At 33.5% G+C, this 16,451-nt stretch overlaps 1 protein-coding gene across 1 annotated transcript; it reads left to right on the forward strand.

Annotated features, from left to right (window-relative positions):
* Positions 1–3,038: 3,038 nt before the first annotated feature.
* Positions 3,039–9,811, forward strand: LOC126712954 (receptor kinase-like protein Xa21). The gene is made up of 2 exons (XM_050412509.1): positions 3,039–6,186; positions 9,238–9,811. The coding sequence occupies exons 1-2, from the start codon at positions 3,189–3,191 to the stop codon at positions 9,591–9,593; spliced, it is 3,354 nt and encodes a 1,117-aa protein (XP_050268466.1). The 5' UTR covers positions 3,039–3,188; the 3' UTR covers positions 9,594–9,811.
* The last annotated feature ends 6,640 nt before the right edge of the window (positions 9,812–16,451 follow it).

A 16,451-nucleotide genomic window follows, 5' to 3' on the forward strand; every position in this document is an offset into this window, starting at 1 on the left:
TCTCGGACGGTTGCCTCACATGCATTATGGAGCACTCAGCTGTTATCTCGGTTAGTCTCATAAGTTTAATTTACTGTGAGATAGCATTATTATACTTGATAATGTCGATAAGTTCAAATTAGTAGCTTTCTGTTTCAAGGTTTCCTGCTCTAAGTATCATTAAAGGAAAATACACATGTAATACCCCATTCACAAAGTAATTGCTGCAAAAAAGAAAAGTATTTAGAAGGAAACAGGTCCATCTCTTATTAAGACAAAGAAATAGTACAACGTACAATGAAAGAGCTTGAATAAGCTCATACTGAAAACTAACTACATGAGCAAAAAGAAAAGATACAAGGAAATTTAAAAAAAAAAAAAAAAAAAAAAAGCAGAAGAAGAGGCGCAGAGAAGAGAGATGTAGCAGTTCCAGAACGTTGTCTACGAAAACCATTTCTCAATACTTTTACATGCCCATAACTCAGGCAGCAAAAAAACCTAACATGGAGCTAGCACCTTTGAAGAAAAGGTGCAGGGAGCGGGGTGTTCGCCGGTAGCCACACAGGAAGTTGACGAGCCTCCATGTTAGCCACGCTTGCGATAAAGCAGATGGCGGAAAACCTTACTTCTGACGCACCAAGAATTTGATGCGATCAGTACCTGCTTCGGATTTTAACGAAAGAGGCAGAGATATCATCCCCACCTTGTCAAAACGGAAGATTATCTTGAGTCTGTGTCTCCCCTGTCCAGATTGCACCACCTTGAGTCTCGGAAGGATCCGGTGCCTCTGTGGCGGGTGTGGTTCCTTCACCCCCACCCGTGCCTCAAACATATTGCACTATGGGTGGATTGCACTGATATGGAAACTGTGATTATGGCTGAAGGATTATGAATTTGAAGGAGCCGAAGGGTTTATATGAAAGGGGAATAACCTCCTATCCTACTTATATAAAGGGCAAGTTAGTGGCATTTAATTTATGTAGGTTTCCAAGGAATGCTACGGACAAGACGGTTTTGGCTTGATTTCCAACACCATCTGCAACCATAAGATTTGAAAATCCTCGTGAAGGCGCGCCTCGGGCACTGAAATGTCAAGGACACCGCATGAGTAAATCTAAAGGGATGCCTCTTAATTCGGCACATCTCCCATGCAAATGGAAAAACACCAACATCAATAAAGTACAGAATTTGAGCAAGCCATGATGTGGGCCCAATATCACCAAAACCCTCCTCCCCAACTAAAAGTCGGACAGCAGGATTTTGAGGGGCTATTGTGGGGTCAGAGAATTTGTGGCCCAGGCCCACTCTACATTAGGGCCCAAGGCCTAAGCCGAGGAGAGCTATTACCGAGGATGCATAATGAAAGCCCAAAAAAGGCTCAAGGATATGGCCGAGGACAATCTTATGCTCAGCACCTCACAAAACGCCTGAAGAAAAGGACAAACTCAGTACAGGGACAGGACAAGGGAGAAAGCTGCCAACATCGTAGTACAGAACCCTGCATCTGACAGGCCCATACTCCAAACCATGCTATTTAACTTTTCTAACTACCCCCAACCACTCTAGGTATGGATTGATAGGACAGGTCTGCACCCCAGAAAGTGAAACTTACACGTGGACACTAAAAGGGAAGTGAAGACTAGTATAAAAGAGGCAGAGAGAGCCAAGGGAAGGAGGCCCTAGAGGGAGGATAAAAATCCTACGAAAGGAAGAAGGGGAAGGATACTATGCTCCTCGGACGTAATCCGAGGACCTAAATCCTACAACCCATACCAATGGAATGCTTAACTAGTTAAGCCAAGTCCACCCATGTAAAAGTTTCCATAAAAAATTACGACTAAACCGCTGACCGGTGACCAAGGTCCTGCCTTTCAAGCTCACTCTCTACAAATTACATTATTAGGGCCCTTTATCCACGAGCCCAATGTCATTCTTGGATCGTTAAATAATCGTGTCCCTACAAATAGTATAGATACTATTGGACTACTAATAATAAAAGTAAGTCTTGCCATCTGTTAAACCTGAGTACATTTAATTATTTATATTTTTATCTTCTTCTTCTTCCGCTTTTTTTTTTTTTTTTTTTCAAAAAGACAGCACTATCGTCACTCATGTCTTTATCAATAGATATTGAAAGTTTAAAATAAAAATTTTAAAGTATTGGCCTGATATACTTTTTATATTTATTAGTTTCTCAAGGAAAAAATATAACCTTTTATATCTATTATGTTTCAGCCTTAACACGATTTTTATTATAGTTTTATATATAATTTTTTCTTTAAAAAGGCCTATATATGTTTTAAGTAAGAAACGTTTATTTTAATTAATTAATTTTAGATTTGCCTTTGAATCAATTTTAAATATGTTTTCAAACATTATATTGTTGTTATTCAATTTTAAAATAAACATAAATTATGTCCAAAAATATATAAATTATACTGTAAAATAAATATTAATTAAAATGTCGTATCTCTGAAGTGAATAGCCTTTTCAGTACCAGTGCAACGTAGATATTTTCCATGGCCATCTCTTTCTTGATCGGCTATGTTTATTTAGCAGTCAAGCTCTGAGATTCGATGTGTCTGCCACCTTATGAATTCTTTGTCCTCACCTACCTTACCTTTGACAATTACTTGGCCATTTCTCTGTATTTTTCCTTTACTCGGCGCCGTGTTAATTTCTGGGTGGAAGTCTTTTCGTTTACATTGAAGGTAGTGGGACCTTACGAGTTACGACTTGCGCAGGGGAAGAACTTAAAACCACAAATATATAGAAGAGTGAACAATTCTTTACGCAATTGAAATTTGGAACACCAACCTTATTGATCTTATTGATGAATTTGTTTTCTTGTTTGACATTATTGCCACCAACCATCCACTAAGTCACCAAAATAGACAGGAGATTATGACAAATAAATCTCATTGTCCATTGGGCAAGCTTAGGTTGCAAGGAATAACCTCCATAATTTCACGCCAATAATGCTTAGAATTCCGTTTAGTAATCGTAAAAAGATTTTTATGTTTATAGACTTAGTCATAGAACCCATTTATCATTCATGATTATCCCACATCTATCTCTTTTTTTTTTTCAAGAAGGCCACAGTGTGACTATTGTCAAGCATCCGAAATGATTTTGTTATAAAAAGCTGAGAAAAAGGCAGGACCATCCAGTTCCAACCCCATACTCCAAAGAGCCTTCTGTGCACGCTCATGATGCTTATACAAAGGCCATCCATTCTCTTGCTCTTGGCTTTTCTTTTAGTGCAGCCATGCATACTTCAGTTGTCCCAGTCTTCCAACAACTTTACCGATCAGTCGGCTCTCATTGCCTTCAAATCTAATATCAGTTTTGGTCCAAACGATACTGTATTCGCAGCTAGTAACTGGTCCATCACAACAAACTTCTGTGACTGGTTTGGGGTCTCTTGCAGCCGACGCAGACAAAGAGTCACAGCGTTGAACCTTTCCTACATGGGTCTCCAAGGCACCATTTCCCCTCATATAGCCAACCTCTCCTTCCTAGTCTCACTTGATCTCACTAACAACAGCTTCTATGGTGTTCTACCACATGAGATAAGTCATCTACACCGCTTGAGGGAACTTCGTTTGTCATACAACCTATTGGAAGGTAGTATCCCTCCCACTATACATAATTGCCACAAGCTTGAATATTTATTTCTTATAGAAAACAATTTCAGCGGTGTCATACCAAAAGATTTGGGCATGTTACCAAAGCTTCGCGAATTACGTCTTAGTGATAATCGTCTTATGGGTACAATTCCATCGTCTCTTAGCAATATTTCATCACTAGAGATGTTGGATTTGCAGTACAATAGCCTCACTGGTCCATTTCCTCTCATTATTTTTAACTTCTCTTTTCTAACGGTTCTTGCTACCACAAATAATCACTTCTCAGGAACCCTTCCAATGGATTTTTGCACCCATTGTCCTAATCTTAAAGGACTATATATTTCCCGCAACGAATTCAGCGGTAAGCTCCCCTCACAGTTTAATAACTGCAGAGAGCTTTCAATCTTATCTCTGTCAAAAAATAAGTTTGATGGAAGTATTACAGAAGGTTTTGGGAGTTTAGAAAAGCTTGAAGTGCTACTTCTTGGAAGTAATTACTTAACTGGAAATATACCCCCTATCATAAGCAACTTGTCAATGTTACAAATGTTTTCCATTGAAAAAAACCACATCAGTGGAAGCATTCCAAGTGATACATGGAGTCTCCAAAATCTGATTAGATTGAATTTTGCTGAGAACAATCTCACGGGGACAATACCCCAAAATATTTTCAATGTTACATCTCTAAAATATCTCTTGTTGACCATAAATTCCTTCTCTGGAAATCTTCCACTAGATACTAGGATCTCTTGCCCTAATCTTGAAACTCTGTTTCTTAATAGTAACAAAATTAGTGGTCCTCTTCCATCATATCTTTCAAATTGTTCCAACCTCATTGACATAGATTTTACTACAAACTTATTCTCTGGACCTATACCCAGAAGTCTTGGAAATTTAAAATATCTCAAAACACTATATATGAGTGAGAATCAGCTAATAGAGAAGCCTGGAGATCAAGAACATAGTTTCCTTTCATCTTTGACTAATTGCAGATTTTTGGAGGAGCTATATATAGCTATCAATCCCTTGAATGTTACAATTCCAGATGTCATTGGAAATTTTTCAGTTTCACTTACAACTATTGTTGCATTTCAAAGCCAAATAAAGGGTCAAATTCCAATAGGAATTGGTTCCTTGAAAAACTTGAACTTTCTTGATTTGAGCTATAACAATTTGTCTGGAAATATACCGTCAACATTAGGGGAATTGGAGGGGTTGCAAAGATTGCATCTTAGATACAACAATATTGGTGGAAACATTCCACAAGAGCTTTGTCAGCTGAGGAAGTTGGGAGATTTACTTCTCTCAAATAACAAAATTTCTGGATCTGTCCCAGATTGCATTGGAAACCTCAGTGTTTTGCAAAAACTGAATCTAAGTCATAACAGATTAACATCTTCAATCCCATTGAATGTGTGGAGCCTTGAGAATTTATTGTTCTTAGATTTATCATCAAATTCCCTTGCTGGATCTTTGTCTCCAAATATGAAAAAATTGGCTACTATTGAATTTGTGGACTTGTCTTGTAACCAAATTATTGGAAATATTCCAAGTGTCATTGGTTCCTTTGAAAGCCTAAGTTATCTAAACATGTCAAAGAACAAATTCCAAGGAGACATACCACAATCTTTTGGACACTTGAAAGGATTGGATCAGTTGGACCTCTCAAACAATTATCTATTTGGTACAATTCCTAAATCTATTGAGGAACTTCGATATCTCAAGTTTTTGAATCTTTCCTTCAATAATTTATCAGGAGAGATTCCATTTGGTGGACCTTTTGCAAACTTCACGGCAAAATCATTTTTAGGTAATGTAGCACTTTGTGGGAATTCAACTTTTGGAGTTCCACCTTGCACAAGTCTAAGTTCTCAAGGATCAACGGTGAAACAACTTTTGCTCAAATATATTGTTCCTGCCATTGGATCAATGATAATCCTTGTAGCATTGGTCATTGTGCTAAGAAGGCATCCACAATCTAACATGGAGATTCCAGGTTTACCGATCACATTGTTTCAATTGAATCATAGAATGATATCTTATCAAGAGATTTATCGTGGGACAAACAACTTTTCTGAAAGCAACTTGCTTGGAACTGGAGGTTTTGGTTCTGTGTACAAAGGAATACTATCTGATGGGATCACTGTTGCTATCAAGGTTCTAAACCTACAATTAGAGGGTGCTTTCAAAAGTTTTGATGTTGAATGCAAGGTGTTAAGGGCAGTCCGACACAGGAATCTAGTTAAAATTATTAGTACATGCTCCAACCCTGAGTTTAGAGCTTTAGTGCTACAATACATGCCAAATGGTAGCCTTGAAAAGTGGTTATACTCTCACAACTACTACTTGAATCTTGTTCAGAGAGTAAGCATTATGGTTGATATTGCATCAGCATTGGATTATCTGCACAATGGACAATCGGAATCCGTGGTGCATTGTGATTTGAAGCCAAGTAATATCCTTTTAGACGAGGAATTTGTTGCACATGTTGGTGACTTTGGCATTGCAAAGATTTTAGTTGAAAACAAGGATGCAACCCAAACCAAAACCATTGGAACAATTGGCTACATCGCACCAGGTACACATGAATTCATCTATATTTGTCTAATTAATATGTTAATTTCATGAATAACATTAATAATGGCTAATTTTTCAAATGATTAGTGTTTTCATTAGTTTAGTTTTATAGCTGCATTTTATTCATATGAATATACACTATGTTCAATTCATTTAAACTGGCATTTGTTTGGTTCAATTAATAACTAATTAATTGTCTATTTGTTTCTCTTATGTGCTTGCTAGGAATAATTATTCTACAAAATTATTATTATTTTTCTTAAAAAAAAATAGTTATATCAACTATCAAGGCTGCTTATTTTATGAGTTATGCTCACTTCATATTTGAATTAATTCAATTAGATCAATTAGTTGGAGTTTCAATATTCATCTTGGTAGTGTAACTATATGGTATTGGTTTGGTTTGCCTTATGCCTAAGGGAGTCAATCTCATATTGGAGGCTATTTTAGTTTAGCCAGGAGAACGAAATATTTTAGTGCTAATTGATACTGGTGTACCGCTTTGATTTTACTGCTATTTATATATTTCAATACATACATACATACATACATACATACACACATACATACATACATACATGTGTGTGTGTGTGTGTGTGTGTTTGTATTTATTTATGTAAGAATGAATTTATTAATTTTTATGTTTATCAACAAAAAATTTAAAATCCACATGTTTTATAAGCCCAAATATTATTCTAAGTACATCAACCACTATATTAGCTTAAATTATGTGTTTTTTTTTTAATATAAAAAATTCAAAATTTAAAAAAAAAAATTATTTTACCGGCTAAAATGCCTGAGATATGCCTGGTATAGGCTGATACAATCCAGTATTCTTTTGATACATTTTAGAGAAGTATTAAAACTGGTTTAATGGCCGATACGGTATATTTCCTCGGTATGGCCGGTACCAATACGATATTGACTTCCTTGCTTATGCCCACTTATGGGGAAATTAGTTAAAAAGACATAGAGCTTATAAAATGCTTCAAATTGTCAATTAAATTCACTAACTTATGAACCATTTCAATTTTAAGTTTTGTCCATCTTCGTTATTTTGAACAATAACAAAGCATAGAAAAACAAGAAACTATTCATAAAACTTATTTCTTACCTAGTGTGGGGGTCCTGGGATGCAAAGGCCACTTAGAATAGTGGGCTCAGATTCATTAGGCACAATACAATTAATTTGCTAGAGGGTGGGTTTACAAAGTCAACTTTAATGCTTTGTTGTGATCCAAATATGAAATCAATGGAGTTAAGGCTTGTAAAGTAGTAAAGAGAAGAATGAAATATGGATAAAGCACTTCCTCGTGTCTGGCTGAGGAGGCAATGTTCATAATGATTTGCTTAAAGGTTTGATACAAAATGATCCATTTTCACTCCACCTCCTTTTTCTTTTTAGAGGCATTCCTTTCCTTTATATAGTCCTTAGGATTACATCCTAGCCTTCCACTTGTATAGCCAAGGTCCTTCCTTTGGATGCTTATCCCATCAGAGCTGTGCTGGAGGTGGGTAAACTATGTTGCAAGCTGTGAGGCCACTATTCAAGGGTCACTCCTTCATTAATGCGGCCACTTGAGTTGGTACAATGCATTAAATGCAGAGGTGATGACTACTTTATCTAAATATTTTCTTTCTTCTTTGTTCACTTGTCCCTCCCTCCTCCCTTGGTTTCTTGTCACGTAGCATCATTGGCTTGCTTGGGAATTCCCGAGGGGTGCTTGCTCTTTAGGATCCTCGGAAAGTCAGCTTCTTTATCTTTCCTTCTCAAGCTCAGGCTCGCAGGTCAAGCCAGGATCTGATGTGCATATGTCACTTTTTTCCTCCTCGAGCTGAGCCCACAATTCCGACTTCATACTCGGTTCCTTCCCTCCTACACCTAGGTAGCCAACTTCAATTTTATGGTATAGAAGATCCATTTTCACTTTCTCACTCTAAACAAATTTTTCTCACTCTAAATGGAGCTTTCACTCTCTACTTTCTTTGCTAAATGGTTTCCAATTTAATTTACAAACAAAATTTAGGTGAAACATAGAGTTTAATAAAAAAATCCTCACTTTTATTTGCTACGTTACTACCAAATATAATAGAAATGAATAAAGGAGATGGACAAAGGTTTCAAATTAAAACAATTACAATTTTTTTTTTTTTTTAGAATACTAAATATTTTTAACACACACATAGGGAAATAGGAAAAAGGTTTTTTAAAGAAATTTACAGTAGTGTATATCCAAAAGGGTCTAACTCTTGGATACACAATACAAGCTTTAAACCTCTTTTACTCACACTCATTTTTCAATGTGGGATTAACCCACTATTTTTTCTTTTGAGAATACAAAGTATTTTTAACATACACATATATAGGGAAAGGGGAGAAGGTTTTTTTTTAAACAATTACATAAATTTAAGACTTTAGGCATTTTTCAACAAGGGAAAAGCTTAGAAACAATGTCTTGTATGTTGTTCATTAAGTTGCCCTCTTAACAGCCACTTGTCTAATTAAATATTTCAATAGACAGTGTTAATTAAAAGACTCTCTTTTTCCATTTTCCTTTTTATCTTCCCTGTCCCACGATAACACATTAGATACATCTTCAAATCTCTCAAATTCAGGTTGGAACTTTTCCATTTCGTGATGGTTTCGTATTCAAAGCTTTTTTATTTCAAAATTCCCTCCTTCTCCCCTACCCACAACCCCCCCACCCCCCCCCCCCCCCCCTCCCAAAAAAAAATGCTTTTGTTGTGTGCTAAACCTGATAATCACTTCCATAACAAAGGTAAATATAAGGGCATAATAGTAAATGAACACAACAAAAGTTGTAATAGCAAGCATGGAGGGAATTGATCCAACAATAAAGGAGACTTGTCAAAATGTAATTCCATGGCAGATTTTTCAACATATATATTATTAAAAAATATTAAGTGATATAATATTACTAAACTTACATTAGATGTAATTTAAACCCAATCTATAATAAAAATATATTTTCGAAAAGTTTTTTTTTTTATGACTAACTTCATGACTTCTTGACAAATGTGAGTGTGGCAGAGTATGGTTCTGAAGGGAAAGTGTCCACCAAAGGCGACATCTATAGCTATGGGATAATATTGTTAGAGATGATAGCAAGAAAGAAACCCACTGATGAAATGTTTGTTGAAGAACTAGGTATGAGACAATGGATTGCATCACATCTTGACAAAATGGAAGTTGTGGACCACAATTTACTTAGGAGAGAAGATGGACGAGATGTGACAGTCACACAAACTATTCTTTCATCTATCTTAGAATTAGGCTTGAGGTGCTCTGAAGAATTGCCAGATGCAAGACCCGACATCAAAAACGTGGTGGCCAAGGTTAACAAAATAAAATTGGCACTTCTTGGAGATAGAAATACGGGTGTCTAACATTTGTGTTATTGCTCAAGTTCTGTAGGTGCACCTACATTGTTAAAACTTGCTATCTTGTCTGTCTTCTCTCTCTTTCCCTCTCTTCTATGACCCTGGTTTAGTATGTCCTATTGTTCATGTTGATTTTAATTAATACCAACATGCAATCCATTCTTATAATCTTTTCCCACGGAGAAGCAGTAATGGGTTGTAAAGGATAATTTTTCCTTTAATAATTGTCTTTGTTAATGAATTGTACTATTTTAAAAATTATTTGGTAAAGTATTTTAAACTTATTTTACAAAATAAAAATTTTTCTTTACTTGTTTTATTGAGTTCAAGCACTTTATATGCTAACATGGATAATGAGTTCAAGCACTCGTCTTCTTTCTCAAAGATGATTTTTTTAATAATCCTTTCTCAAAGATGATTACACTTGGAGTCACATGTTATCAGTATATTGAATTATTTTACATGTGAAGCGCGCACTAAAAACCTATTTTACAAAAATAGTTTTATAACTTTAATATTTTCGCAAATACTTTTTAAAATGTATTATTTAACAAAATGGATGTACATGGCTACTTAGACCAAAATTAGTTAAAACTATCCCAAGTTACTAGTTTTTGAATTTCATAAATAGGACTTTTGATTTTTGTATATAAAGATGATTCAGTTTGACATTCTAAACCATTGGAGTATAAATTAATGTATCTGAGATTGTATGAATATGAGAAATATATATATATATATATATTTTTTTTTAAGAATTTCAACCTATGGCGTCTGTTCTTGATAATAATTCTTTATCATCAGACCAGGACACCAATCAGTTTTTGATGTAGGTGGGGATTGAACCCCATATATTTTATTCAACTATTAGAGACTTTACCAGTTGAGTTAACTAGAACCCACATGAGAAATATACTCTTAATAATCTTAATTTCTTGCTTTTGTAATTCTATTGGACTTCTTAAAAATTTTCAATAAATTAAAAACAAACACACGTATACTTCAAAAAAAATATTATCAACCAATTTTCTTTTAAGTCCTCATCGAATATTTTCAATTGATTACACTATCTCTTTTAGAGGAAAAAGAGGCCTATCGATTCTGCATCAAGCAATTATGATTTACCTAGTCTATTCATACACACAATCCAATATATCCGTATATAATCCTTAATTGATCAACACCAGCTAACATAATCAAAATTATATGCAATAGGCAGAAATTCAATTTAGTCCTTTATATGATGCTAAAAAAAATAAAAAAATAAATTAGTCCTTTATACAAGGCTTTTCCTCTGTCTCTACTCTCATCCAAGCCACTCTCTTTTTTAGTAATGATGCACAGAGATATCATCAAGAACTCTAAAAATCTCTCTCTCTCTCTCTCTCCAAAAGTTTTGACTTTTGGTTGACTTACTGATATATTTTACTATATCAATTTTTGTAGCCTTGTTAATACCAAATTCAAATCTTCTGTTCCACTTTTCCTGCTCCACTCTATACTTCACCAATAAAACCTTGCCACGTATTAACACAATTAATTAAATACTATCATTATTGACTTATTAATATTATCATTATTAATTAATGGTAGTATTTAATTAATTAGGTGAATACGTGGCAAGGTTTTATTGGTGGAATATAGAGTGGAGCAGGAAAAGTGAAACAGAAGATTTGAACTCGTTAATACCATATTTTGTTCATCCTTATTTTAAGTGTAAAAAACCTGATTCCACTTTAAAAACTACCCAAAAATAAATATTATAGGCAATTGGACGTCAGATTGACCGATTTTATGATTCAACGATCAAAATAATCAAAACGCCCTTTGGTGACCAAATTTTGACCAAATTGACAATGGTCAAATAAATTCAAAATTTCAACCAACCACCAAATTCCATTATTTTACATCAAAAATACATATTTTCAAACACTCTCCACAAGTTTAATCAAGTTTGACCACAGTTAACCTAGTCAAACCTCATTTTGATTGAAATATTGGCCATTCGATCATAATAAGTCCAAGCCCACATTTTAGATGTCAACACAAAATTTGGTGCACTCTCAATTTACGTTCTAAATCCCAAAATTTTCAAAAATTCATATTTTGATCTTGAAATCATGGGAATATAAAATAATTTAATTTGTCCCATCTAAATGTTGATTCTAGACATGGCAAAACAGGTCAGAATTTTCTGACCCGACCCGAAAAATACCTGATCCGAACCCGATTTTTTGACTCGAAATAAAAGCGGGTTAACTTGTGACTCGACCTGTGTCTTTTGCAAGTCAACCCAACCCGAACCCAAACCATTTTTTAAAAACTTTTTTTTTTGGGTAAAAAAAAATAGTAAAATTAAGACAATATTGGTTTAATTGTTTATTGTGAGTTTTAAGGAAACAATTGATACATTTACATAACTGCATGCAAATTAATTGAAAGATAAATAGTTGAGCATTCTGTAATGAGTAAAGATTTTTAGATATCAAATAGTAAAGTACATGCCAAGATAATTTAGTTAAAGTAGAGTTAAAAATATAAATTTTAAAATTGTAGACATGTATGAGAAATATTCACAAATGTGAAAATAGTGAAGCCAAAGTATCAAATTAGCATAAATTATGAATGCTTAGACCTATATTTTTAACAATTTATGTCCAAAATAAACGGTTTTTTAAAATAAATTATGATATTTCCTAAGTGTGTGTTGCTTAACAATGATATGATATTCATAAAAGAGACCATATATAAATAAGTAAGCAATTAAACTTTAATGTATATCTCAATTGAAATAGAGTGCCAACCATAATTGATAATAGATTATAAAATTAATTTTCAAGATTGTAAATTTCTTATATGTTTTTATTCTTTATCAAATGAGTTATCCAATAAGTAATTTGTAATTTTGTTTTATATTTTGGAATGTTGATATTGTGTAGAATAAAATTTGCGTATTTGTTTTACTTATCTTTGTGTTATTTTGTTTTAGATAGCAATATTAGGATTTGTATAATTTTAAAATTATTGAATAAGTTATAATAAGTTTAACTGAGTTCATTCTTGATATAAGTGGTGAATTCAAGATAATGCATTTTACATCAAGTAATTTGTTGCATAACTTTCCAAATAGCAAATACAAGTTGTTTTCTTTATTATAAATTAAAAAAAAATCATGTGAAAAATGCGGGTCAACCCGATCCCTAAACCCGTTTTTAACCCGCTTAAAATGACTTGTTTTTTACCCATGACCCGACCCGACCTGCCCGTTTTGCCATGTCTAGTTGATTCACCCATTTTCTTTCACCCATTTTTTTTTCTTCAATTTGAGAGGCAAAATGACAAAAATGCTTTTCGGTTGACCAAATTTTGACCGAGTCGACTAATTGTCAAATATTCTCAATTTCCACTAATTAAACATCTAAAGAAACTCTTTGCATATGATTTCTACTCTCACATGATTTTCTTCTTCTCAGGAACCAATAGATTTAAATTATTTCAAATCTTCATAAACCTCTATATGTAAAGTTGTATAGACATCAAAATAATATAACATGGAATTATCAAAACAAAATTTTTTTTTTTTTTTTCTGTGGGAAGATTCGAATTAGTGACTCTTGTTTTATAAGGCTACTTTGGAGTTTAGTAGTAATCATGTTGATCACATCAATATCAAATTACATCCAATGCCTGATCATTATCACAAATTTATGTATTACAAGATATATAGACCAATGTTATGGATTTTGTTCTGTTTTGGCTAGAATGAATGGAATTTCTCGTACAAGTATTTAATCTAGAACCGAAATACCCATTATTCCACCTCGGATCGAATTTCGGCTTGTTTTAGGGTGTTTCGACCATTCCAATGAATTTCGGCCAATACCCAAAGTCGGCCCTAGGCCTAGGCCAATTAGGCCATTGCCTAGAGCCCCCCCCCCCCCCCCCCAAAACTAGAGAAAGGCCCTAAATTTTGAGGTCAAAATATTTTTTTTTAAATAAATATTTTTGGGAGATATTTAAAGAATTTTAGCTTACATTTTTTTTTTCACTATTAAGAAAGCTCAAAGAATTAAGTAATGCTAGAGATAGAGATAAGACAAATTTAAATATATAAGTCTTACAAATAGGCATGTTACAAATCACATGTAATTCAAATAGGAAAATGTTAAAAATACTATCAATTTTACTACATAAATTTTATTTATTTATTTATTTTTATACAAGATAAAAATTCTACTCTAACCTATGTAAGTGTATATATGTGTGAAACTTCCTCCTAGAAACTTGCCCCATACACCTCACAAACACTTATACTTGTGGAGTGACCACTGTGCCAAGGATGTGCGATGGCTACATAACTTTTATGATTTGATGTGACGATGAATATGATAGGTGGACTTCAACAAACTATTGAATACATTTTTGAATGAATTTTTGTGATTGGTGATATATCTTTGTAATTTTCATGTTGTAAGTTTTATAATATCTCTAGCATTTTTGTAAGCCTCATGTCACTTATCACATCCACTACAACATCATTTTGTAGTAAAATTTATTATAAATTTATCATTTTCTCAAAAAAAAAAATTCATATTAAAAAGTAAAAAGAATGGATTTTAAAAAAAAATATTATATAAAATGCTAGTTAAATACTATTTAAGTGATAACATAAAGGCCTCATGTGCCTACAACCTCCGAAATCTTTGGGCCGATCCTGCCAATACCGGCCAGAATGCACTTTCGGGGTTTTTTTTCTGAATTTTTACATCTCATTTCAAAGTTCAAACATAAGCTTGACATAGATCAATACCAAATGATTTTTTAGGGGAAAAAGAAACAGAGAAGAAGACAACACAAATTGGTACCAAATGATTTGTTAGGGTAAAAAAAAACTAGAGAAAAGACAACAAATTGGCATCAAATGATTTATTAGGAAGAAAAAAAAAACCAGAGAAGAAGAAGAAAGCAAAAATCCAAGCTATGTGAAGTTGTAAACGAAGCTCAAGTTTGCTTACCATTTGAAACTCTCTTCTTCAAGACTTAGACTTCCAGAGAGATAAAATGTTAAGACTTAAGAATGACAAAAGTTTTGAAAAGTGATGTTAAGGGTCAATGGCTCAAGCATGTAGTGTGAGGACATATGTGGAACATGTTTAGAACATATGTCATTTAGAATTGACTAATCTTTTGACAAAATGCACTTTACTTGTAATTAAGTAGATCTAGGATGTGTTTAATACTTCAAGGAACAAGAATTCAAGTTTAAGTATTGAAGCCATGCAAATCTGTCCAAGAATCAAGTGAAGAAGTGTTGTTCTTTAAAACTTGACAGATATCTCGACAGATGTATCTATCGAGATTTAAAATGTGAAGCTCAACAAATAAGCTCGACAACTGTATCTATCGAAAATTACAAAAATCAATGTTTCGATTCTGATTTCACGTATATCCATGTGTATTTGTATAAGGTTTCTTTTCTCATAACCCTAGACATATATAAGGATTATTTTAAGGGCTGTCTCATTTGATGAAACTTGATGCAAAGGTTTTATGCATGCATATTGTAACCGGAGACATATGCCCTAATTCATCTTTCTCTTGAAAAAGCTGCTGCGTTTGTACACCGTAAGGTTTTGTAACCAAGAAGTTTTTTGATCTTCATTGTGTGGATGAACTGAATAACTTTGTAACTGATAACACCTTAAAATGTATACTTGTTATATATTTATGTGGGCGTTGTCTCCTAATTACTATACTTAATTTGTATAATTAAGCCATGATTTACATTAGTCCCTATTATTTATCTTTACATAATTTCTTGAATAAGATGCTATTCATTGTGTGTAATTTTCTACTTTCAGGAAATCATGCGAGAAAGATGAGTTTACAGGAATTTGTAAGAGAATGGAGGCCAAACTAGAATTAAAGTGGAGTTAAAGGACCATGCTTAAATGTCTAAGGAGATGCAGCTGGAGTGCTTGGATCGTCTACCATGATTGGAAGCTTCAAATAAGGAAAGAAATCAAAGAGGCAGAATCTGAAAAGGAAAAATCTGATTTGAGCACTGATCAGTATTTTGGGTGTATCTCTCTCCTCAAAAATTCAATTGACACAAGGCTAGATGGGTTGAAACTGTGACTTAAATATCTACAACTTTTCGTTTTGAGTTTTTCTAAATTCTCAATTTTTAAAGGCCGAAATTAACTCACAAGTTACTGCTGTAAACTTGGACGGAAATTAAAATAGTAAGATTTTTATTTTCTTTGGACACTTAGACATTAGGGTTTAGAAGGGAGGCTGGTAGAATGAATTTTGGAGAGAAAACCTTGTATTTTTCTTTCTCTAATGGCAGCCTAGACTCTTTGCTAGGACTAGGGGTTATGTTTCTTCTATAAGGTATGAATATTTAATGTGATTCTTTCTAAGATTTTATCAATGACATATTTGATTGTTTAATTAGATTTCTTTTGATGTATTAGTTCTTCCATACTTTCAATAAGTTCAATCATGTTTTTCTTATTGTTTAGATGAATTTCTAATAGTTTCAAATAGAAAACAGGTTTTAAAGTGAATGGGTTTTTCTAAAAACCTTTCTAACCGCATTATCAATCGAGGTTATCATGCGTTCTTGAATTGTCTCAGTTCAACCGAATCATAAGTGTTTAATTGTATAAAAACAATCAATTATGAAATATATAATTTCTTAGATCACAAAGAATTTCATATCGATATAGGAAAACATCCCGATGCCCTAGTATTTACATTATTGATTTGAATCAATTTTTATTATTATTCTTGTTAACAATCACCAAGTAAAAGTATTTTTCTTCTTCACCCAAATTGTTATTTAATTATATTGTCTTT

Source organism: Quercus robur, chromosome 2 (assembly GCF_932294415.1).
Source record: "Quercus robur chromosome 2, dhQueRobu3.1, whole genome shotgun sequence".
NCBI lineage: Eukaryota > Viridiplantae > Streptophyta > Magnoliopsida > Fagales > Fagaceae > Quercus > Quercus robur.

Bases quoted from the DNA above. Each gene is read 5' to 3' on its own strand.
- LOC126712954 (XM_050412509.1), top strand. From the start codon at position 3,189: ATGATGCTTATACAAAGGCCATCCATTCTCTTGCTCTTGGCTTTTCTT. The intron at 6,187-9,237 runs GTACACATGAAT...TGAGTGTGGCAG, and splicing joins AATTGGCTACATCGCACCAG to AGTATGGTTCTGAAGGGAAA.